This window comes from Pleurodeles waltl, chromosome 2_2 (assembly GCF_031143425.1).
Source record: "Pleurodeles waltl isolate 20211129_DDA chromosome 2_2, aPleWal1.hap1.20221129, whole genome shotgun sequence".
Classification (NCBI taxonomy): domain Eukaryota; kingdom Metazoa; phylum Chordata; class Amphibia; order Caudata; family Salamandridae; genus Pleurodeles; species Pleurodeles waltl.
The window spans coordinates 355005953-355031216 of record NC_090439.1 but is presented as its reverse complement, the minus strand read 5'-3'; the positions used below and the strand labels follow the sequence as shown (position 1 = coordinate 355031216).

Sequence of the window (25264 nt, the reverse complement as noted above, 5' to 3'; positions counted from 1 at the left end):
CCACACCAATCCAGTCCACCCAACACCAATTAATCCAATCTACGCCAATCATGCCCAGTCCAATCTACTCCACTCTAATCCAGTACTTCTCACCCTAATACACCCCCCCGTCTAGTCCATCCCACCCCACTCCAGTCCAATCCATCTCATTACAGTGCGGTCCACCTTACACCAATCCAATCCAACCCACCCCACTCCAATCCACACTACTCCAATCCAATCCACACCACTCCAATCAAGTTTACCGCTACCCAGTCCTCCTCACTCCAATACAATTCACCCACTCCAATACAATCCACTTTAATCCACACCACTCAGTCCAATCTAGCCCACATGAATCCATCCTACTCCAGTCAAATCCGCCCCATTCCAATCCACCTTAATCTACCACACTTCAGTCCAGTACACCACTCTCCAATCAATCCACTCCTATCCAATCCACCCCACTCTAATCCAGTCCCCCCACTCCAGTCCAATCCACCAAAATCCACTCCAATCCAACCCAGTCCAATCCACCCCACCCCACCCTAATCCAGTCTACCCCTCCCCTACCCAGTCCAATCCACTTCATCACACCCTAATCCAGGCCACCCAATCCAATCCCCCTCACTCCACTCCACTGCAATTCATTCCAAATTCAAGTCCACCCGCTCCAGTCTACCCCACTGGAGTCCAGTCCACCCCACCCCAATCCAATCTACACCACCCTAATCCAATCCAACCCCTCCAGTCCACACACCCTAATCCACGCCATTTCAGTTCACTCCACCCCAATACACCCCACTCCAATCCACCTCACCTCACCCCACTCCAATATACCATACTCTATCCCAATCCAGTCCACCCCATCCAAGTTCCTGTCCACCACACTCCAGTCCAATCCATCCAGCCTACCCCACTCCAATCCACCCCACTCCAACACAATCCACTACAATCCACCCAAACTCATTCCAGTCTATCCCACCCTACCCCAGTTCAGTCCACCCCACTCCAATCCAATCCATCCACCCCATCGCACTCCAATCCAACCCACCTCCATGCAATTCACCCCACTCCAATCCACTCCAATCCAATCTACTGCAATCCTATCCAACACACTCCAGTCCAATCTACCCCACCCAAATCCAATCCACCACACCCCACCCCACTCCAGTCCACCCCAACCTAGCCCTATCCATTTCAATCCAAACCACCCACCCAATCCAATCTAATTCAACCCACTCAAATCCACCCCAATCCCATCCACCTCACCCCATTTCAATCCACCCCAACCCACTTCAGTCCACCCCACCCCACTCCAATGCAATCCAGCCCACACCAATCCACCTCACTCCACTCAAGCCACCTTAATCCAATCACCCCATTGTACTCCAATCCAATCCACCGCACTACCTCAATCCACTCTAACCCACTCCACCCTATTCCACCCCAATCCACTCAATAACACTCTCTGCCACTGAATTCAGCATCCCTCTACTCCGCTCTATGACACTCTAATCCTCCTACTCCACTCTACAACATTCAGACATATCCACTTTACTACACTCTACTCCCCCACTCCACTCTGACACTCCACGCCGCTAACCTTTAACCAAGCTGAACAGGAGCTGCACTGATACACAACATGGCAAAAGAAAGCCAGTAGGTCTTTTAAAGGTGAGAACTATTGGCATTGCCAATGCTTGTGAACTCCTGTTTCTATATAGTTTTCACTGGGTTGTATGCAGAGCTCTTCCTCCTGTACTGACAAAATACATGAATGTGATGTCTCAAAAGAACAGGAATTAAAGAGAGCACGAGAAGGACAGGATGTTTGCTTGCATGAATAACATAAAGCTAAAATAATGGGACATTTGTATTGTTGAGATCTTATCTCAACGGCCTGTGCGTTCCTATTCTGTACTTGTCTACGACAGAATGGAAGTTTCTCAAAGGGCACGCTAGAGGTGAAGCATGCATTAAAAATAGTCTTTGTGGTGAAGCTTCTTCAAGCAAAACTCACCCCGTGTGAACCTAGTTAGTAAATTTTTTGCTAGAGATCCTGAACATATTCCTGCCCAGATGTCTTTTGTGGTGAATTGGTCAGAAAGTCAACTTTAGTGATGTGGGCTGCATAGCTCGCAAAGAAGCAATCAAGCTCTTCCTCGTCCTAAACCACCTGGTGGCATTTTTCAACTGTACATGCCGATTACTCAAGACATAGCACATCCAGCCAAGCACAGAGGAAGGTTGGTTACAAATTCTCTCAGTGGCACAACACAGTACATGATCAATGAGCTTAGTAACAACCGTACGTGGCCCTGTAGAGTGCATGCATCTATGGGCCCTGTAATGAGCATCGGCAGCCGAACACAGTGCATGCATTAATGAACATAGCAGTGTGCACTAGTGGCTCCCCACAATACATGCATCAGTGGACCTAGAAACCAGTATGTTACATACATTGCTTTTATCAGTAGGCCTTGTAACAAGCATATGTAGCCCAACACAGTACTTGTATGACTGTTCTGAAAAACTTGTGTTCATGCTGCACGCATCGAAGGTACCAGGTAAAAACCGTCTGTTGTCCTACAGAGTGTATGCATCAATGGGTCTAATAATGAGTGCCAGTAGACCAACTCAGTGCATGCATCAATGGGCATTTTAACTAGTACCACACAGTAAGTGCATAGTTGGCCTTAACGTCCTACATCAGTGACCACACGCAGAACATGCATATGTGGGTGTCATAAAGAGTGTCATTGGTCCCCCAAAACAGAGCAGAATCAATATGAATTCTGATCGTTTTTGATCAGGGAAGTAAATGGTGATGGATATATGGCCAGCGACCGGTCCTCCCCCACCACCTCATCCAGCATTCAGTTTGTCTCAGAGTCTCAGTGTGGGCTTTATAACAGTGGATTACAAACTGCTAGTTCCTCTGTATTTTGGCAATATTGTGACTTGATTAAAATAATTAAGAGAGTCAGTGCATAGGATCAGGACTATCTGAGTCTTCACAAGACGGGGTCCAAGCCAATCGAATAAAATTTACTTGACTCAAGCGGTACATCTTGGATATCTGGTCTTGGCTTGGTTCTTACCTTATTTATTAGCCATCAGTTACATTACCAGCTTCCTCATCTTCTTCCTTTGGCAAAGGTAAGAGCGTGTATGGATTCAGGGTATTACAATGTGCCATTGAAATCTTCCCAGCCTCAAAAATAATTTCCTCCTTCTTTGTTAATCTGCTATTTGTGAGGTGCTGAGTGAGTGTATGAGTCAATAATGTTTCTACTAAATGTGGAGCAACAAAAAAGGCTTCCTGAAAGGGAAAATGAGGAGCAAAACGCAGTGTTTTTCATTCACAATCATTCAAAAATGAAAAAAATCCCATCTTCCCATCCCCTTAAAATAGTAATTTATTATAATGCCTCTATGAAAACATCTGCATTCAAGGCCCTTACTCCTATATTTAGGGTAAATCCAACTGGGATGTGTATAGTGTAAAATTAGGTGTGGTGCCAAAGAGGACCAGAAATTGTGTAAAAATAGAAAGTGAATCATGGGAGCAACCCCCGGAAGCCTTTTGGATTGTGCTTCCGCTAGCTTAATTTACCATCATCAGCACTTTTCTATGGAACCAGGGAAGAAGCCTACCCATCCTAGCTCTACTGAGTGTAGCTAGGCCAACTGTACTTCTTTTTCTCTAAAAATATATATTATTGGGTTTCTAGTCAAGTTTAGCATGGCTCTCAATTGCATCTCAACAACAACAATTACAGTGGAGTGGAGTTTTTAGTCAATTATTACAACAACATATCATTGCTTCGTTAAATCTAGGCATTCAAACAGGTATCAGGCAGTAGATTGTTTTAGGAATTCTTCCATACAATTACATTGTAACTGTGTCATGTGGATCATCCTCTGCAGTTTCTCCCATATCTATATCATAATATTTCCTCCATGATGCCCAAATCTTATAAAACTTCTTTCAGCAACCTCTGGTCTTGTATATGACCATGTACAGGTCCACTCCTCTTTTCCATTCCCCAATCATGGGTAGCTCTGGGGCTCCCCAGTACTTAGTCCCTCTTGCCCACAATTAGTCCCAGATTACTAATGAGGAGTCTAGGATGTGGTATATCCAGGTCAGTTGGTATTCCCAGGATCACATAGTTAGGCTCTTAATGGGATGTCTACTTCCAGCATTTTCAGTCAACATTTCAGTGAGAGTCAGGCTCCCACCTTTCTTCTCAATGCAGAAGGAAACCAGATGCAGAGTTCCCCAGGGCTTCTCCCTGAGCCCCACCTTCTTCACCATCTATATGACCCCCGCTCGCCCAGATCATCAGACACCATGGGCTCAACAACGTCTCATACGCCTACAGCACACAACTCATTCTCTCTCTCACCGACGAACCATCAACAGCCAAATAGAACATTCACAACAGAATGAAGGCAGCTTCCAAATGGATGAGGGACAGATACCTCAAGCTCAGTTCGGACAAGACAGAGATTCTCATCCTGGGCCCGCCACTTCTGGGTGGGATGACTCCTGGTGGCCCAGTAGTCTCAGAACTGCCCCACCTCGATTGACCATGCCCCCAACCTCAGCATCATTCTCAACTCATCACTGTCCATGGCCTACCAAGTCAGTGCCATCTCCTAATCATGCTTCCACACCCTTCGCCTGCTCCGGAAGATCTACCAGATGATTTCCATTGACGCATAAAAACTGTCACCCAGGCGCTCGTCAGCAGTAAACTTGACTATGGCAATGCACTCCATGCGGGAATCAACAAAAAACTCCAAGCAAGACTCCACAGAATACAGAAAGCCGCAGCCAGACTGATTCTGGACGTACCCCGCCACAGCCACATCTCCGCCCACATGAGAGACCTACACTGGCTCCCCGCCAACAAACGCATCACCTTCAAACTCCTGACCCATACAAGGCCCTCCACAACATTGGACCTAACTACCTCAACCACTTCCTCTCCTTCTACACCCCTTCCAGGCAACTCCTCTCAATGCAACAGGCCCTTGCCACCATCCCTAGGATCCAGAAGAGCACGGATGGAGGAAGATGCTTCTCCTACCCCACCACGCAGACCTGGAACACAATCCTGCTCCATTTCAGGCAGTCCCCAACGCTGGCTCAGTTCAGGAAGGATCTCGAGACCTGTCTTCTCGATTGACCCGCATCCCCCAGCTAGCGCCTTAACATCCCCAGGATGACAAGTCGTGCTTTATAAATGTTGGTTGATTAATTGAACATTGGCCCCATTTTGCCTGTGATTCTGTTGCAGTATGAGTGAATGCCTGAACATTTCCAGAGTGTGCGAAGGAACGATCCCCCACTCTGTGCCACATTGCAGGCTGAACCCTGTCATAGTACACTCTGTGAAGAATCCTAAATTGTATTACTCTTAACCTGGCTTTGATCACCATCTCCCTCAGGTGCATCTAGTGTCTTCTAGCTCCCCAACCTTGTTTTCCAATTTTGTTCTCAGTTTCTTTAGGGAATCAGGCAATTGATTGATAATCATTTTGTAGGTCCAGGAAACCACTTTCCCCTCTATTTCCCTCTGGAGTAATCTCCCCTCTCGTGGAGCATAGTCCGGTATGTCAGTAGTGTATGGTCTCTCTGCCTTCCAAGAATGTTGTAACTGAACTGTTATATGATTTTGGTTTAGTTGATAGTCCCTCTGTAGTGCACTGAATGGCGTGAGCTACCCTTCTTCAAACAGATCTCCTAGCTTGGAGATGCCAATCACATCCCACAGTCCAAATCTGCATAATTTCCCAGTTTCCTTTAAGTGGGTTCCTTCCTATAGAGGGGCTTCCCTTGTTAGTTGTGTGGCCCATCCCATCCACTTCCCTGCCCCTTTCCAGGCCTCTGTGGCTAGCTGTGTTGCCATCAGTAATTTTCCTGTCCCCTTCCCTCCGTATATGTAGTATAGGAATGATTTAGGGTGGAATTAGCTTCTCTCCAGTGTGTATGCATAATAAAGCCAGATGCATATCCCCAGTCGGTGATCGCTATTAAATGTGCTGCCTAGTAATACGCCCGTATAGCTGGGAGAGCAATTCCCCTGTTGTATGGGTTACGTTGCAGGGTGCGCAATGCAATTCTGGGGGTGTCCCTCATTCCATTGTAGTTTCTTAACCTCTACCTCTATTTTAATGAAGATCTGTTCCTGGACTCTATGACAGGTATCTTAGAGTACATATAGCAACTTTGGCAAGGTTATCATCTTGAACATAGTTGCACTCCCAAGCTGCGCAAGTGGTAGGTTTTTCAATCTCTCGACATCTTTGTGGAATTCCCTCAGGATATTAAGGATTTTATGGCCAAAGCTTCTGTCATTGTCTGTGGTCATGTATATTCCCAGGTGTTTCAACCCTTCCCTAGCTATATGTAAGTCTCCTGAGGTGTTTAACTGTTCCAGGACCCCTTCCATTTGGTATAAACTGGATTTCTTTCATTGTAGTCTGTACTCTGTGTGTGCTCCATATAGTTCAAAAATTCAGTGTAGTCCTGGCAAGGTCTTACTGAGGTGTGTGACATAGGACAGGATGTTGTCTGCATATAACAAAATCCTGTCGTCCTCCATCTCTTAGTCTCCTGTGTGGGATTCTGCGATCTCCAGATGTGCCTGGTGAACTGTTATGTGCTTGTTATGGTTTCTACACTAATCTCTGCTACTGCATGTATAAGGTCCTGTTAATAAGAAAGTTTTGGTTCACTCTCTAAGTCAATTCATCCCATGCAAAGGTACACTAAAATGCTTTTGAACACTGGGTAATAATTCTTAATATATGGTCTCTCAGCTCATGGTTCAAAACAGCCCACAGAATAATTAGCAGCCACCATTGCCAGAAGACTTGTTCGACAAATTAATCAGGGCTAGAGGACTGTAAAATCACCCAAAAGTACACTCCACCTGACAAGAAAAAGGGGAAAACAAGCAAACAAGATGGGTGATCACAAGTGTTGGCACAACATTGTAAAAGTTAATCTCTGGGAGAATGAACCAAATGTAGTTATATTTATAACATAGCCACCACGTGAAGACCTAATGGGTTCAATAGCGGGATCAGCACAACTAAGTTGAACCACATAAAAAGTAAGGTAAATAATGAAAATTAATAAAAAACAAATGTTTACAGATTCTCTTTACCAAAAATGGTGATGTGTAGCAAAATACTATGACCATGGAAAAGAAAGTTACTAACAAACTAACAATATTGATGGAAAATAGTCAGTTAAACTGGCAGGAAACTCAAGTGCCAGATAGCTACAGATGCTAAAAAACGTAACCTCAACTGCTTTAGAAAGCAGGGAAAAGAACACCCTCTTCTAAACCTGATTGCACAAGAAAGTAAACTGAACTCACTGCCCGTTCGTGTGGACACCAATCACTACCATTGAATTAAAGAAAAATCACCTGCAAAACTTGCGCCTCTAAGAGCACAGGGAGAACACCAGAATCCCACAGGGGAGATAAACTTCCATCAATCTTCACTTGTGTGACATCACAAGTTGAGTACTGGAGCTTTAATACAGGGGGCTCCATCTTGGAACTATACTGGAAAGAAGGTGGTTGCTGGGTGTTTTATTGTACAGCCAATGTAGACTGCGTGAACAAGGCCAAAAAGATGTGATTCCAAGTATGAGCCATTTCAGGGACCCATAAAATATGAAGAGGGGCCTTTTACATCACAATCCCTAACAATGGTAACAAACGATTCAAACAAAGCAGGCACATTCAGTCATGGCTCATAGAGCCTGTCAGCTATAGTAAGAAGCCAGGAATATTGGTGGAAGGTGCTAATAATGGCGTAGTTAGATAATCATCCACATATAACCAATATACTGAGCGGGGTTGAGATCTAATAACCTAGTAGGGGCAGTAACAATGTATCTTGTGCCTCTCCACCAGATCATTCAGCCCAACCTCATTTTTCAGCTTGGAACAAATTATTAGGATTCTTTTCTATGTAGAGCTATCTTTGCTCTCTCGAGTCTCTGGTCAAGTCATTTAAGCACAGTCCATTCAAAATCCAGAGTCCCATGATGTGCTTCCTTGAAGTGCTGAACTGTTTTTGTTGTCAGTTTCCCTGTTTTGAGGGTATGTATACATTCTTGCATCCCTATCTTCACCTTCCTGGTGGTTAGACCAATGTACATTAGACCACAGTGATATTTCAGTCTGTAGATGAAAAACACACATTACAATTACTCATTTTATTTTTAAACCAAACTCATATGTCGCTCAGTATTACACTTTGAGATTGATGCTTGCACACACTGTACCCATCACAGGGGCAATAACCCGTGATAGGTGGACCACTGGCCGCCTTGGCAGGCATACCTTTGAACCTTGAATGCACCAGCTTATCCTTGAGATTAGGAGTACACAGAAAAGTAAAGCATAGTTGAGGCACAGGATTAGATCAATCATGTAACAGGTGCCAATTATTTAGAGTAATCTACCATATTTTATTGCCCAGTGGGTCAAAGGTTATAATAACAGTAGCACATTCATATTTTAGTTTAGAGGGCTTCCCCAATAGAGCAGCATATTAAAAATTCTCTTCCAGGCCCTGTTGATTAGTTGTCTAGCTTATGGCCTTTGCACAAGACTTTCCTCAAAGGACCATGATTGTTTCACAAAAGCCTTCTTTCCTGAACTTGCACTTCAAAGGGCTGTGCCTGTCCCCTCACAATACAGTATCCAACCCCCTGGAGTGTGGCTGGGACAGGGCAAGGAAGAGGCAGGATCTTGTGCACTACAAAGACTTTCCTTTGAAGTTTGCCTACTTCAAACGCAGAAATGAGTTTAAGTATTGGACTGCTGACCCCACAACTTTAGATTACTTCTGGATCAAGAGGAACCTCTGCCAAGGAGAAGTACTTGATGCTTGAGGAGGACCTGCCACTCTGCCTGTTGCTTTGCTGGCCTGCTGCTTCTGCTTCTGCCATGGGAGTGAAAGGACTCGACTTTGCTTTCTGAAATCCTGCTTCTGGAGTTTTTCCAATGGCTAGACTGATCTTGCCCCCTGTTCTGAAGTCTCAGGGTCATACAAGACTTCATCTTCCAGCACCTAAACTCTCTAGCTGAGACCCCTGACCTGCAAAGTGGTAAAACATCCAGTCCCTTGGTCAATGAAAGGAGAAATTGGTGAACCCAAGGTGGAAATCCGTGCACCGGAGACGAGAGTCAGAAACTTGATGCAGTACCCGCACTGCGGCTGTAAAATTGATGCAGCACCCGCCTCGCGGCTATAAAATCGACACAGCACCTGGGCTGCAGATATCAACACATTGCCTGCTCAGCGCGGATTCATCAATGCCGTTTTTACAGATTTTCCTCGCATCACCATTGGGCGTCCACATCTACAGAATCATCGCAGGGACCCAAGGCTGTGGGCCCAAAAATCAACGCATCACTCTCCTGCGGGAAAAGATTGACACATCGCCTGCCCGTCAGGGAAAGAATCAATGCACGCCCTCACTTGCGAGTAAGGAATCAATACTTTGCTAGATTTTCAGACGCATCAGCTCACCTGCGGCTTTATTTTTGACGCTTTCTTTTACTTTAAAATTTTTTTTTTTTGTGTTTGTTGGATTTTTGTCTTTTTGGCAATGTTTGATTTAGATACATATTGGCTATTTTTCTAATTTGGTATGGTGTCCTTTTGTGGTGTTTTTTCATGGCGCTACTGTATGTGGTTGTATAAATACTTCACACATTGCCTTTGAGATAAGCCTGAGTGCTTGTGCCAAGCTACCAAGGAGATGAGCAGGGGATGTCTTAAGTGTGTGACTCCCTTACTCTGACCAGAATGAGGGTCCCTGCTTTGACAGGGTGTACACCGACTCCCAACTAGAGACTCCATTTCTAACAAAAAGGTTAAAAAAAGGTTGCACTGGCCTGGGACAGAGTTCAGACCAGCCACCATGTAACACTGTTGCACTTACTTTCAGAAGTGTTTCTTGATTCAGGAAAGTGGTCCACAGCTCCAGCCAGGCATTCAAAGACTCTGGTTTTTCTCTTGGGGTCTGGGACTACAACTCCCACAAAGTACCTCTTCCACTTACGGAGCTTTTTACAACAATTGCTCGAAACATCTCCAAACTTCTGGATCTTCTTCTTTTCTAGGGGTCTGGGACTACAACTCCCACAACGTACCTCTTCAACTTACGGAGCTTTTTACAACAGTTGCTCGAAACATCTCCAAACTTCTGTATCTTCTTCTCTTCTAGGGGTCCTTAAGTGTCCAGAAACTTGATCCAAGGTCCCAGAAGCTCTGAGTTGCTCCTTGGGAGTTGGGACTACAATTCCCAGAATGCACCTGGCCAGAATCCTCAAATGGCCACTGGGCACTGTCAGCTGGGCTCTTCTTACAGTACTTGATGCAGGGAACTCTGGTCAGCTCCTTTGTACCTTTAGCTTACAGAGAGTCTACTCCAAGAGTTGCCGATTGAGTTGCAGAAGCAAGGCAAAGTTATTTTCTTAGTGAAACCCAAAGTGCGCCACTTGTGCAGTTCCTGTTGTGCAGTTCTTCAGTTGCAGACTAGGGGTTAAGCAAGGCAGTACTTCTTCTCAAGTATCTTTTTCCAGCAAGAATCTAAATTGTGGGGCAGCTCTGTCCAGTGGGGTGCCGGCCACCACCCTCTGGGGTGACCACCTCACAAAATCAATCCCAGAAAGCAACATTCTGTGAAAATCTAAGATGGCAAAAGTTCATTTTAGGAGGTTAGATCTGGCTGAGTCCACCCACTGGTGTGGCTAGTATCCCTTAACACATCCCTTCCAGCCCCTCTCCTAATGTCATAAGTGGGGATCCTATCTGTCTGGGGTCCAGTTTCTGTCCCAAGTGGCTCTCCCTCCTTCGAAGACTAATTTGACTACTCTTCCCCCATCCTGCTCTCCCATCTGCTATAGCAGTTCTCCCCCCACCAGATGCTTCCTTTGTCTCAGCCAGGCACCACGGGGCTGAATTTAGTAACTTTCAGAAAGAGTTCTAAAACTCTTTCTCTGTGCTAGTTACAATAAATCAAACCTTGGCAAGTTGTTGAGTTTATTATAACTAATATATTTAGCTCCTCTCTGTCAGAAATAAGACTTTATTATTATTTTAAAATAAAGTTTCCCAATGTTTGCCTATGTAACCCATTGGCTACAAAGGCAAAATTAATCTGCCTGTTTTTCCCTCACCAGGGCTTATCAAACATATTTTATAAAGTACCTTCTTATATTCACACTGCACCCATCCCTTGGGGGTACCTATGACAGACCTTAGGGTGACTTATATGTACAAATAAAGTAGCTTGAGACTTTGAAAATCCTTTTAATTCCAAAGTCAAATTTTGGGTTAATTTTAACTTAAAAGCAGCCAGCAAGGCAGACCTGAGTTTACACTGACACTGGACACCACAGCAGTGCACATATGGGTGCACTAACTATACTGGGGTCCCTAAACCTACATGCCATACCATGTACTAGGGACTTAAAGGTAGGTTGTCAGAGCCAAATATAATTAGGCCTAATTTGCTTATACCATTTTAATCTGAGCACTGTCCCTGGGACTAGTTAGCACTGCCCATGGCACAGTCAGAGTCAGAAAACACCAGTATCAGCTACAAATGTGGGCAATATCGTGAGAGGGGCTTCTGCAATAAGTCCAGTTTTCCCACACTAATTAATAAAAGCACTCCAACAGGAGTTATGCAACTCTCTCAGGGATATACCCAAAAGTATGTGGTCGACGTAGCACTATTCTTACATGTGACTGTTCTAGCAGTTATGGCTCCTGAGAGGCTCACTAATAGGGCCATTTGGATGATAAGCACTCTAGTTCATGCACTATTTCTCTTGTTGCTGATCAACTGACTCTGATTGCACGTTTGTTTTCAAGGGTTACTCCATGTTACCCTCTTCCTGCTACCAGCCAGCCAAACATTGTCAGTACAGTTTCTAAAGTCCTGTGATGCATATTTCTAAGGCAGTACAGAGTACTTGCAGGGCATCTTCCTCCAATCAGGTCTACCATGAATTAAAATCACATGCTTAACATAAAGAAAACAGAAATTTGCATGATACCCACAGCCCAATAATTTAGGTTTATACAGCATTATTCTTGCTAAAAGGGCCAGGCTTTTCCAAACCATGACTTCCAAAGTTCCAGGTCTGATAATTCTTTAATACAATTACACATTGACGTACAGTGCACCACCTTGCCTGGTGGTGTTTGAGACCCTTAACTATTATTTTAGAGAAAATACTAACTGCCTATATATCTTGTTTTATTTTTAGAAATCAGCTGGGATATGTTTATGTTGAACCAGGAGTTCATACCCCATCGTTCTTCCTTCTATGGATTTTCAACAACCTATGCAACATTGGTTGGCTGTTTCTGTGGGACCGAGAGTAAGTCCTATTCAATTTGAAAGACGGTTGCTACTGTTACATTACATTATTTGTCATAACTATTTCACTAAAACCCAGTTCAAAGGAATGTTTTAACTAAAGCACAAAATAATTTGGTTGATCAGGTGTTTTTCAATATTCAATAAGTCAAATTCAGACATATGCATGTACAAATCTACCTGTCAGAGTATCAAGCAATAATTGCAATAGTACCAATATATTAAATTGAGACAACTACAAGCCAATGTCGGCCTGTAATTCACTGTGAGAAGACGGGATTATGACAGTACACAAGTGACAAGAAGAAAGACACAAGCGAGTCCAAAGCTAGGAAAGAAGTAAAACAATGCACCTAATAACTAAGACACTTAGGGGCATATTTATACTCTGTTTGCGCCGGATTTGCGACGTTTTTTTTTACGCAAATCCGACGCAAAGCTAACTCCATATTTATACTTTGGCATTAGACCCGTCTAGCGCCAAAGATCTTGGAGTTTGCGTAATTTTTTAGCGTGGACACCTACCTTGCGTTAATGATATGCAAGGTAGGCGTTCCCTTCTAAAAAATGACTCTAAGGCATGTGCGCCTTATTTAAACTCCCGTGCAAAAATGACGCACAGGAGTGGGCGGGCCTTAAAAAATGACGTCCAGCCGCTTTTGCGTCATTTTTTAACGCCTGGTCAGGGCAGGCGATAAGGGACCCGTGGGCTCAGAAGGAGCCCAGAGGTGCCCTCCCATGCCCCCAGGGACACCCCCTGCCACCCTTGCCCACCACAGGAGGACGCCCAAGGATGGAGGGACCCATCCCAGGGAACTTAAGGTAAGTTCAGGTAAGTATTTTTTTCGGTTTTTTTGTGGCATAGGGGGGCCTGATTTGTGCCCCCCTACATGCCACTATGCCCAATGACCATGCCCAGGGGACAGAAGTCCCCTGGGAATGGCCATTGGGCAAGGGGGCATGACTCCTGTCTGTGCTAAGACAGGAGTCATTTCAATGGGGGTTGGGCGTAAACAAAAATGGCGCAAATCGGGTTGAGGCCAATATTTTGCCTCAGACCTGACTTGCCCCATTTTTGGACGCCCAAGCTCCATTTTCCCTTACGCCGGCGCTGCCTGGTGTGAGTCATTTTTTTTTACGCACACCAGTCAGCTGCGCCGGCTAACGTCATTCAATAAATAAGGCGGCTGCATGGCGCTTTGGAATGGCGTTAGCCGGCGTTAAAATTTTTGACGCACAACTGCGTTGCCGCAGTTGTGCGTCAAAAAGTATAAATATGGCCCTTAGGGCTTCATTACGAGGATGGCGGACGTGAGACGGCAGACTCGCTGTGGCGATCAGGACCGCTGCTGCTGTGGTGGTCCGATCACCACATTAAGACCCGCCATCTCTCCCGGGATCAGTAATCCAGACAAGTTGTCGGCGGATAGAGGTCACAATCACCCAGCCCCCATGAAAAGGCTGGCGGAGAAGAGTTTAAGAGGGGAGCATGAGGGGCACCTGCAGTGCCCATGCACTTGGCATGGGCAGTGCATGGGTCCCCATGCCCACAACCATCACAATGTCAGCCATCTTCAGTGCATACAGTGAACATTACAAATGTGCTTCTGCACCCTACCGGTGACAGCATTTTCACTGGTGTGATTTCAAGCTGGAGGCAATGCTGCTGCCAATTTCCAGCTAGGCTGACTGGAGGAAACCTCGTTTTCCACCCGTCAGCCTAGTGGGAAACTCGTAATAGATCCAGAGGGGTGGTCGCCACTACGGTTGCAGTCACCCTGTCAGGAGTTTGTCAGATGGGTGTTCCCTTCCGCCAAACTCATAATTAGGCTCAGAGTATTGATCGTCTAATCATAAACTTCCAAATGGTGTCAGCAAGTTTTATTGAATAGTTCCTCTTGTTTCTTTATACACATTGAAATGCTTTCCAAGAGAGCTCAAAAGGACAGGTGATTGACCCCAAGACAGAAGCCGAAGATTTCCAGTTCCTAAGTAATATGTTTTTTGTGACTTATTCAGCTTTAGTTAGCCATTGTTTCTGCATAGAACGCTAAGGTTTGGGTGATGAAAACCTCTCTGCTGAGACATCATAATTACTATTCATAAACAATGAATAATCCCTCCCACGTGCAGGTCCCCGCAACACTTTTTGAAAGTGGACAGAAAAAAACTTTCCAAAGCAAAATGAAAAAGTGCCAGTGTACATGAAATAGATGAATTCAATTTTTCATAAAAAAAAAAATATATATAGAAAATATAAAAACTCATAACAAAATTATCAAGCTTTGGAAAAGCCAATAGGACTTGCTTTAATATGATAATGTATGCAATGCAAGTATTAGTGCATGTCTGTAGTTTCCTGTTTTAGCACATTTAAAAAGAGATCCATTATTTTGACATGTCATTGAAGCCATACCAATATCTTCAGGCCATGCCAAAGAGTATCCATTATTTATTTCTGTACAAAATCGTAAAGTATTTTATGTAAAACACACAATCCACTATTCAGAATTGACGTTAATATGCAAACGTACCCCGGCTATGAAAGCTTACAGCAGGTATAAGTAACAGAAAAACATTGGGCCTGATTAACAAACTGCTCTATTTTAGTAACGTATATAGCTTAAACTTTTTTAGTAAGTCCAGCAATGCACATGTCTAACCATGGGTACTGCAAACCCTCTCATAATAAAGAATGGAGGTAAGGATATAATATAATCCACTATAGGAACTCATGTTAAATTAAATAAAATAATTTCAAATAGTTACAAATATAAATAAACTTTTTGAAATATATATATATATATATATATATATATATATATATATATATATATATATATATATATATGTAAAATGGTATGCATTTATTTATTTACAACATATTTATTAACCTATGTTGAATTAAAAAAATAATATAACATTAAATATTGATATTTATTGTTACATTAGTTTTTAAATTCTCAACTCATGTCTCAGCTCATCTATGGTGTGTTTGTTCCTCCCCTGGGGCATAACTTCTTGTACCCTTTCAGTGCTCATTTGTAGGGAACTTTGTTTTATTGATGGTTAAGCATTTCATGAAAAGGCATGTATTTTCCAGTGTGCTCCCACAGGTTACTTGCTGCGCTCCCATGTTTGCTGCTCTCATGCACTTTTGTAAACCTTCTGCACTCCTTGTTGTTCTCCCTATCGTGTACTTCTCCTCCAGCATTGCTCTCACCTTTGTTTGCTTCTCTCCATCCTGTGTTGCTCTCACTAACTATTTTTTGTGATTCTCTAGCCCCTGCATTTTCTCTCCCAGACCTGCCAACTCACACGGTGCCATAGTGTGTGACATGATTTCAGCTTCCTCCATACAGTCACCCGGCGAGAAGCTAAAATCACACTGTGAAAGAGAAAACAAGCTGAAAACCACTTTAGAAGGTATGTTTCCAGCTCGTTTTCGGAGGCTGTATGCAGCCAATCTCCATAAAAGGTGTGAAAACACCCCAGGACATTGGCTACAGCCTGGATGACCCTTCCATTTTTTTTTCTTTTTTTTTTCGGGATAGTGGGCTGCTTAGTGAGGGGCAGAGTGCATCTAAGTTAGCACTTGGCACCAGGCCCTTGTCCCCTCCAAAGCCCTGCCTACTCTTCACACTGTAAAATATTTTTTAAGTTGGCAGGTATGCTCTTCATTGCTTGCTTCTCGCACCCTGTTTTGCTCTCTCCCTCATGCACTGGTTTACCCCTTCTTCTCTCCACTGTTTCCGCAACCCGCGTTTCCATTCCTCTTCCCCAAGCAGTCCATTTTCAAAATTTTGCACTTTTGCACTAAAAAAGTCATATTCTTACTCTTGATGTCATGGTTGGTCTCTTGACGTCTTGAAAGCATTTCTTGAGGTCCTGGAGAGTATCACAATGTCAGTGGGTGAGCCCTTCACATCAGGAATGCCCCTCGATGATCTGAAGGGCTTTCTTTCATAAAGTCACAGAGAGAACCTAAAAGCTTAGAGAGGCCTTCCAAGTAATTGAAAGGCCTTTACCATCACCAAGGGCCCATCAATGTCACAGAGAGGACCTTTACCTCCACCAGAGGTCCAGAAATGTTGGTATTACTCTCCAGGTCCAAGATTCATTTGCTCTTTATGGTGTGATAGGATTTATCGGCGTAGGCCAGATGATGACAGTCATAAAAACTGTTCATGGGCTTTGCTTCCTTTTTTCCATGTAGTCATGTCATGTTTGCAGCATGTGATAATATTATGTTCTTTGCTGCTCTCCTTAGATTTTTGTCATTGCATCATGCCAATGATGAACTCAAACATGGATAACACCTGCAAGGACCTTTAGTCTCTATGGTTCCTATTTTAAGCTGCCACAGCATCATTTTGATGATTGCTGTAAGAAATTTGAGTACTAGGTGAGGGGGTGACTTCTCACTCCAGTAATAATCGCAATCCTTGCCAGGGTTAACCACTAAAGTCACTTAATGTACCTGAGCTCAACCCCCTGATAGCTATGGCATAGATCAGACAAGCTTAACTTGGAGGCAATTTGTAAAGTATTTATATAGGATCAAAACAGTAATAAAGTCAAAATACAGCACAAGAAAATTTCTCAAACCAAGTTAGGAAAATAGAATCATTTTTATTAAATAAAATGACAACAACAATCCTTTAAAGGGACTGAAGGTATCCATTTTTAAAATTTTAAATAAAATAATTGGCAAAAAGCGTTATATGCCAGCTGTGGTCAGCTGGTTTGGGTATACTGGAAGCTAGGTGCAATTTTAGACTGACTGCGATGGAATGCAGAAATTAGGCTTGACCCGGGCAGATGTTTTACTTTCGAATTTAGACTCAGAAATGGAAGCCAGAATCTCCAGTGGGGATAGGCAGCAGGCTGTGGCCAAATACTCCACAAGATCTGATAGCCATCAGATGAGGTACTGGGGAAGTCACTGACTTTTGGCTGTAGAGCCCCAAGCAGGAGAAATCTTTATTTTGCACCCAAGTATGGTCCCTCGCTGGCCTGATGCTTTTGACTCCTTCACCGGTTTATAATTTCTACATTCGTACTTAATCACTTATAGCTGAAGAGGGCTCCACAATGCTGGATACTTTCTCCGCGAGTTCATACTGAATTGTATTTGCTGCTGTGGAAAAGCTTAGAGCAGGGGAAACCTGAATTTTCATCTTAGCAGCAGTGCACATTTGTCGGACAGGCTTGACAGGTTTGTCCCAGCCCCTAGAGGTCTATGGACCCAAATGTCTAGGTCTCTGGTTGCTCAGGATGTAAGGAGCAGTACATTTTGACACAACCTATGGTTCCAGAGCCTCAGGAACAGCACTTGAGGGTCAAGATTTACTCCAGCAGAAGTCACCTGCAGGGTCCAGGTCCAGTTGGAACTAGCCAGCTGGGCAATAGAAGGAAGAGACTCTTGTAGCATGTTGTGTCTCTGTAGCTTGAACAGGGTGCCAGCTTATGACCATTGGAGTCCATATTTGTGTCCCGAGTGGAAGACGGAGAGCAGGTCCAGGCCTTTTGAGCTCTTTTCAGGTCTCAGACAGCAGGGTTTAATCATTTTCTCATCTTCCACTGGCCCAGTAGTGCTGTGTGAAGGGTAATTTAAGTGCTATATTAATGGCTGGCACCGCCTTGTAACTATTGGTGACTCCTGGCCCCTCACTAACCAAAAAGGTAAAAGTTCCCAGGGATAAACCTACCTGCATTTTGCTGCATTTCCTGTATGCCCTACATCAAACAGTCCTAAGTGACCCTCTCTACTTAACTGTAGGATGGTGTAGCAGAAGTTGAGAACATTTATATCTGCTCTTTTCATCAGTCTATACAAGTTGACACATCCTGGACTATTAGCTTTCTCTCTTTTTTTCATGCTTTTAAGTCCCCAGTACGTTTGTCCGACAACTTAGCCTTCAAAAAGTAAAAGACCACTTACATAAGTGTGCACACCTATACCAGATTTCATTCCAATGATCATGTTGTTGGTTTGTATTTTATCCGTTTCTTCCTGATTAAGTTGTATTTCAAATTAAGGTACTTGTGTTTATGAGATTCAAATCAGGACCAATAGAACAATATATTCATTTCTCACAAACAACAGTACTCCATTACAATATGTTCAAGCTGTGCTCACTGGGTTCTCCAGTAAGAGAATAACATTGTCTTTTTGTCCAGACCCTTGGATCCTAGCTATAAACTATCCCACGCTTTCCCTTTGAAGGTCTTTGTCTTGAGGTGAAATCCCTGATGATCTTTAATATGAAGTTTTGAAAGAGTGATCATATAACCAATGCTCCCAGGTTGTGAAGATAATGTGAACATTCCTACTGATGGATCTGGGGATCAAATATTCAAATAAAGAAGCACATTAGTTTTTTTAGTACATAGGATCTTTTACATTGCTCTGATTTTCATTGTGGGTAATTCTCTATATGTTTCCAGTGTGTAGGAATATACTTTATTGCTCTACTGCCTGCATTCCTTTCAAAGGTCTCTAGGAGAACGGTTGGTTATAATCCTCAGTTCCTCCAGGACACTCATTTGAGTGATACAGAAGCTAAGAAGTGGAGGGGTCAGATTTATCATGCCTCTTTTTTATGTATGCCAGGGGAGTTCTGATTTGGGTGTCACCCAGAACCCGGTTTTCCCTGACATACTCGGAGGCAGATGTGGGGGTCCGATATGTGGTCATACAGGGCTTGTTGGATGGGTGGGACCTCACCATCCTAAATATTTATCCGCCCAAAATAGATGACGCAGATTTCTTTTATAGTATTTAAGAGCTGGTCAGCTAGGATGTGGCTGTGCCTTTGTTTTGATTGGGTGATTTCAACTGCATTCTCAATGGTGATCTGGACAGGCTTCAGCCCCGATGGGACATGAAGGCTGCGTGACTGCAGCATTGAGAGCGGTGATGCATAACCTTGAATCATGTTTATACTTGTCACTCCCTCATGCAACATACATGGCAGGTTGGATCGGGTGCTGTTGGCAGGGCTCCCTGTAGACAAGAAGGTTGCTGTGTCCTATCTGGCTAGATTTTTATCTGATTACCTCAGTTAGCTGTGAAATGCAGAGGGTGCAGCACCAGAACAAAAAGTGCACTGGGGATTCCCACTGGATGTACTGTCCAATGCAGAAGGTAGTGAGACGTTGGCGCTCTCACTGACAGAGTATATGGATCACAATTGGGAGGAGTACGTACTGCAGCGTCACTGAATAGGAGGCTATGGGTGTTGGGCTGTGGAGCAGGTGTAGAGGTTTAATATGTGGAGTGTGGCAGCTATTGGGCAGGAGCTTCAGGAGAGAGAGGCAGATCTTGCAGAGCTGCAGACTGTGGACTTAAATGCCAGGTGGAGGAAGAGAGGGGAGGGGGCAATGCACCGCTGAATAGCAGCTATCTGGGACAGAATGGATAGGTTCCCTCTGACCAGTATCAGCAGTGCATTTATAGGGAGGGCCACAAATTGGGGAGGTTTTTGGCATGCATCTTGCGTAGGGAAGCAACGTTGGACCCAGTTGTACACTTGAGGGCGGTATAGGGTGTGCTGCTGGCCACCTGGGTGGCGGTTGTGAATACATTCTGACAGCACCTTGAGAGGGTTTACAAGAGGGATACGGAGATCACTCAGGCAGGTATACAGGATTTACTTGGACACCTCATTCTCCTAAATATTGGGTAGGAGGTAAGTCTCGAATTGGAAGCTAGCCTCATGTTGAAGGAGCTGAGGATGGCGCTACAATTACTCCCTAAACAAAAAGCTCTGGGGAGGGGTTGGGGGGAACGGATTCTGAGCAGAATTCTACCAGGCATTCTCAGCGATTCTTATAGTGGGACTCCCGGAGGTATATCTGGAAGTGCAAGATAGGGGTGTATTACCCCCAACCATGTGGAATGGGGAAATATGCATGATGCCTAAACCTGGTGGTGATAAGACAGACCCTGCAGCATATCGGCCTTTTACAGTGTTGTATACTGATGTGAAGGTCCTTTGTAAAATGCTAGCTAGCCGTCTGAGCCCTGTTGTGAGCAGGTTGGTTCATGGAGATCAATGTGGATTCATCCCGAGCTGTAACACGGGTATGAACCTGAGGAGACTTACATATATTTTGCAAGAGGTAGAGGGAGCTGATGAGGAGATGGTCCTGGTGGCGGTAAACATAGAAAAAGCATTTGACATGGTTGTTTGGGTTATTTGTCCTGGCATTGGAGCCCCTGGTGATCAGGGTTCGACAAAGATGGGTGTGACGAGACACCTTGTGTCGCTGTATGTGGATGATACATTGTTCTATCTCAGGGAACCTCTGGAGTCGCTTGGAGAGCTCTTGTGTATTTTAGATGACTTCAGGGTTGTGTATGAACAGGAGAAAATCGTGGCTGTTTCCAGTAGCGGCATGGGTAGGCTCCCCAATGGAGGACCTTCTGGACTTGAGTTTTTGTTGGGAGCTGGATAGATTTCACTACGTAGGAATTATGGTTGCTCACTCAAAGAAGGTTCAATATAATATGAGGAGAGTCTTGCACTCCCTTCGGTCCTCTGTCCGTGTTGGAACACCCTGCCGGTGTCTGTTATGGACTGGATTGCTGTCTTTAAGATGGTGCTCCTGCTGTGTTGTCTTTACACAATACAGCACTCCCTTTGCCACCTGCCTGCTTAGGTATTTAGGAAATTGGATTTGCTGCTAACATCGCTGTAATGGGCTGGCAGGCACAGTTGGGTGGCCAGCGCTACATTGATGAGAAGCTGTGAGGGTGGAGGATTGGAGGTGCTGCATCTAAAGTTCTATTATTTTGCAACAGTTATGCAACATGTGGCCTGTTGTTTGGCAAACTGCATAACTATGAAAAATGTTTGCTGGATGGGGACTCTGGTAGTGGTGGAGCTCTCTGTGTTACTAATGGAGGGCTCAGAGTTTCGACTGACCAGCCTTATGTGGTCAGGCAGACAGCCTGAGTGTGGATGAGGTTGGTACACATGGTACTTCGTGTGGTACCCTTTCATAGGGAATCGCTGGTATGGATACTTACTCAGATTCTGCAAATGGAGACCAACATGACCTATTAGGTGTGGCGGGAGGTGGGCTGTGAAAATTGGGGTGATATATATCCGGATGAGACCTTTATCCCAATGAGCCCTTTATCTCCTTTTAGGAGGCAGAGCTGCTATTTGGAGTGGGTCCTGGACACTTTCTGCATTATGCAGGCCTGGCTGAGTTCGCTAGACAGACCTGAGGGACTTTTACAGTGGTCCCATGTGCCTCTGGCACCCTGGGGGTCATGCTGTCCTGTGGAATGGGGAGTCATCTGGTATTGCTGCTATGTAAGGCCATAGAGGTGGATGTAGCCCACAGGCTCAGAAGGCCTACAAGTCAGATTTGGGTGAGCCTATGGCAGATGAGGTCTGGCAAGAGTGTGTGCTTTAACTAGGACAGTTTCTAGTAACGCACAGTTTAAGCTCATCCATTTTAACTTCCTTCATCGCACCTACATGAAACCCTTGGCACTGAGCCACATATATCAGGATGGTGGTTTTGTGGGGGGCAGATTGTATGCACATGGCTTGGGGTACCCGTTGGTGTATCCTTACTGGACCGTGGTAGTGGATAGACTTCTATGCACCATAACAATGCATGGTGCCCTCACTTCCCAGTTTTGCCTTTTAGGCAGCATGAAAAGAACAAAGTGTAAGAAAATGGCTTATAGGTTCTTACTGTTGGGCTCATGTTAGCCGAAAGGCGCATTGCTGTGGATGTGGCACCGTCTGTGGAATCACTGGGAGAAGAATGTGGTGAAGTGGATCCTGTTTCAAGAGATGCATATGACGAGTAGTAGAACTAACGAAAAACTGAAGGAGGATGTGGACGTATGTGTGTCATTGTGTGACCGACCTCTGGCTCCTGAGGGTGACCTCAGTGACGAGGATGTTGATACTGACAGATAGAGGTGTGACAGTTTGCTTCTGTTGTAATGCACTTTATTGATTGTCTGGTGGCTGCCCTTCCCTGATATTCCAATGTCATTATGTAGATATATATTTGTATATGAACCTCCTATGTGCAGTACTGTGCCTTGCTTAAAGTGGATTGTTCAGACTGGCTAAGCATGATGGGATTCCTGGACAAACTACTTCCTGCACCCAAGTTGCAACACATTGCATATGTGATGTTCTTTACACAATGTTCTTGAATAAAATGTTTTTTTTGGGTTATTTTAAAAACCTCAATCCTTGATATACCTGAGTGCTCACTTTAAGTGTTCCATTGACTGGAAGAATAGTTCATGTTAAAATCCATTACATTTTGATGGCATGTACATGTTTTTCTTATTGGATTCTGGATTCTTAATTCATAGTTGAGGGCTGCTCAGGTTTAATCTGTTACTTTTCACAGCTTGTAATACAAAACTTGCCTAATTTAGGCATATGAATACTTTTTATTGTATATTTAAAACGCTGTGCATGCCTACATACACATCTATATGTGTATTGCTCAATATGTTGTGGTTGTCTATATATAGACCAACAGTCCAGATACACCTAACTTTGAAACCCTTAGAACCCAATCCGAGCATCTCTTTAAATGCTTATTTCTCAGCTGATTTACACCAAATCACAAAAAACACACTTTCCTAGAAAAGTTCTAACTTTGTGCCAAATTTGGTTTAATTACGTTAAGCTATTTTTCAGTATCAGAGAGCAAATTTTTTATGGGAATTTGCATGGGAAATCAACGTTTTGACAGTTCCCTTTCTTCATTTGATGGATTGGAATGAAACTATCCATGTAGGAGCATAAATTGATTAACTCCTTTTTTGGCTTTTTTGAAAAGACTGGTGAAGATTTGTAGGTATTGTTGCTTAGTTAATTCAGACAGTCTGTGTGATTTTCATATGGGTTCATGAATTTTCTAGAAGGAGCATGTTAACACTTTTTATGAGCACCTTGTTTCCATTCCAGTAAATGTTGTACTTTCTAACCCCAAGTACATATACGTTCTGCTGTCCTCTCACAAGAATCACCTCAGGCATGTTTCATTTTTTTATTGTCACAAAATGTCCATAAGTTTCACCTTCAGGACATCTTAATCTCTTTCTCATTTGCATTGAACTTGCCTATGAATTCATACCAATGCACCTATTCTTCGTTTATCAAAAATATCCACTCCATGAATGCCCAAATGTTTTTCCCATCTTACCTAATCCTTTAACCTAATGTTCTTATCAGTTCTTCCAGGAGGGAGACAAACTTATGTGTAATATTCAATTTCACTAAAGCTTGACATGCAATTACCATAATCCTGTCCTATTTTCTCCTTTAGATCCTGTATATCCCAAGACAGCTTTTCCCCAAGTAGGACATTAATAGCTTGAAACACAGTCGTTTATCTAGAATATTTTCAAGGCAGGGCAAAATTGTACTATCACCTTGAATCATAAGACAAAGGGCCTTATTTAGATCACTGCGAATGGACTACTCCATCACAAATGTGACAGATATCCTGTCAGCCATAGTATGATTCCCATAGAATATCATAGGATCGTAATATGGCAGATGGAATCTTTGTGACTGAGTATTCCCCTCCACCAGGATCTAAATCAGACCCATAGTTTCTCCAAAATGGAGGCAATGAGTTGTTTCATGCTTAATAGAAAGACATGCTTAATAGGCCCCTGATTTCTGCAATACCTGTTTAAAAATTGGTAAATTAACTATCTGTTGAATATTACTGCTTACAAATGTGCTGATTAACCCCTTAATCATAACAACAAAAACATAAGTGCTGTTGTTTTTTTGTAGAGTGAAACACTGAAATTAGTTTCTTAGTGCTATAAATAAAACAACAGAACTCATTAAGCATATAGAAAGGGAAAATGGTAAAGCAAACTGAAGCTCCCAGGTACCAATTAACAATTAAACTGCAGGATCTTTGATTTCCAGTGAAAAAGGTGGAAGTGAGTAAGAGCAGATTAATCCTTGGAAGATTACTTGAGCGCCTTGTTGCTGCCGCTGTAAAAGCCCAAACAATACAAGTTACAGTCTTGGTCTTAGCCATGTGCTGCATCATTGGCTAGTAGATTGAAAATCATAGAGAGCAAATTTGGACATCACAAAATCATGGAATGCTTCAAGCAATAGCAAGACACATTTTTTAACAGGCAGCCAATGCAAAGAATTCAAAATGAAGTGATCCTTTTTCCTGCTATTGCTACATTTATTCAGATTCCCGTGTAAACAATATGTGACTACAAATAGAGATTTTTGTTTCCCAATTTCCCACCTTAAGTGATGCTAGGAATCTTATTGCACAGATGTGGGCCATTTTTTTCCTGAGATTTTAAAATTTGCTCTAATATAGTAAATTCAGTGATTGAATTTGGGCAAAACATATGATCGTTTTAACAAAAAGGCATCTTTTTTATTCCAACTCGCATGTTAGTGACAAGCTAGTAGCGTGGTTCCGTAAAGCACAAGTGAAATAACCTTATCTTTATAAATAGAAATTATTGGGATCACTGAGTGGCTCATAGATGAGTGTCAAACCTCCATAAGTGTCTTAGGGCCAGATGTACGAAAGGATTTTACCCATTCTGTGTCTATGGGAAAAAGCTTTCGTACATATGGCCCTTAATGTGTAAAATATCTGCATGTAAACTGTTTATGATATTCATCCCAGTTAAACTGAGAACTGAATATTAAACGTATTTACATGATTTCATTTCTTTAACTTAATGCCTGCCAAAGAAACTTGGGCAAAGAAACTTTTCTTGCCCAAAAACAAATACATTTGTTTTCTTAGCATTTATTTTAGCCTATATTCTGCACTATATTTCTCAAT

At 43.4% G+C, this 25264-nt stretch overlaps 1 protein-coding gene across 1 annotated transcript in view; it reads left to right on the top strand.

The window, feature by feature from the left end:
- Positions 1–25264, top strand: part of LOC138273417 (uncharacterized) — a 94862-nt gene that overhangs the window by 32793 nt on the left and 36805 nt on the right. The window contains exon 3 of the mRNA XM_069218888.1: positions 12309–12422. Coding sequence (XP_069074989.1) covers positions 12309–12422 — 114 coding nt within the window. The remainder of the gene's footprint in view (positions 1–12308; positions 12423–25264) is intronic.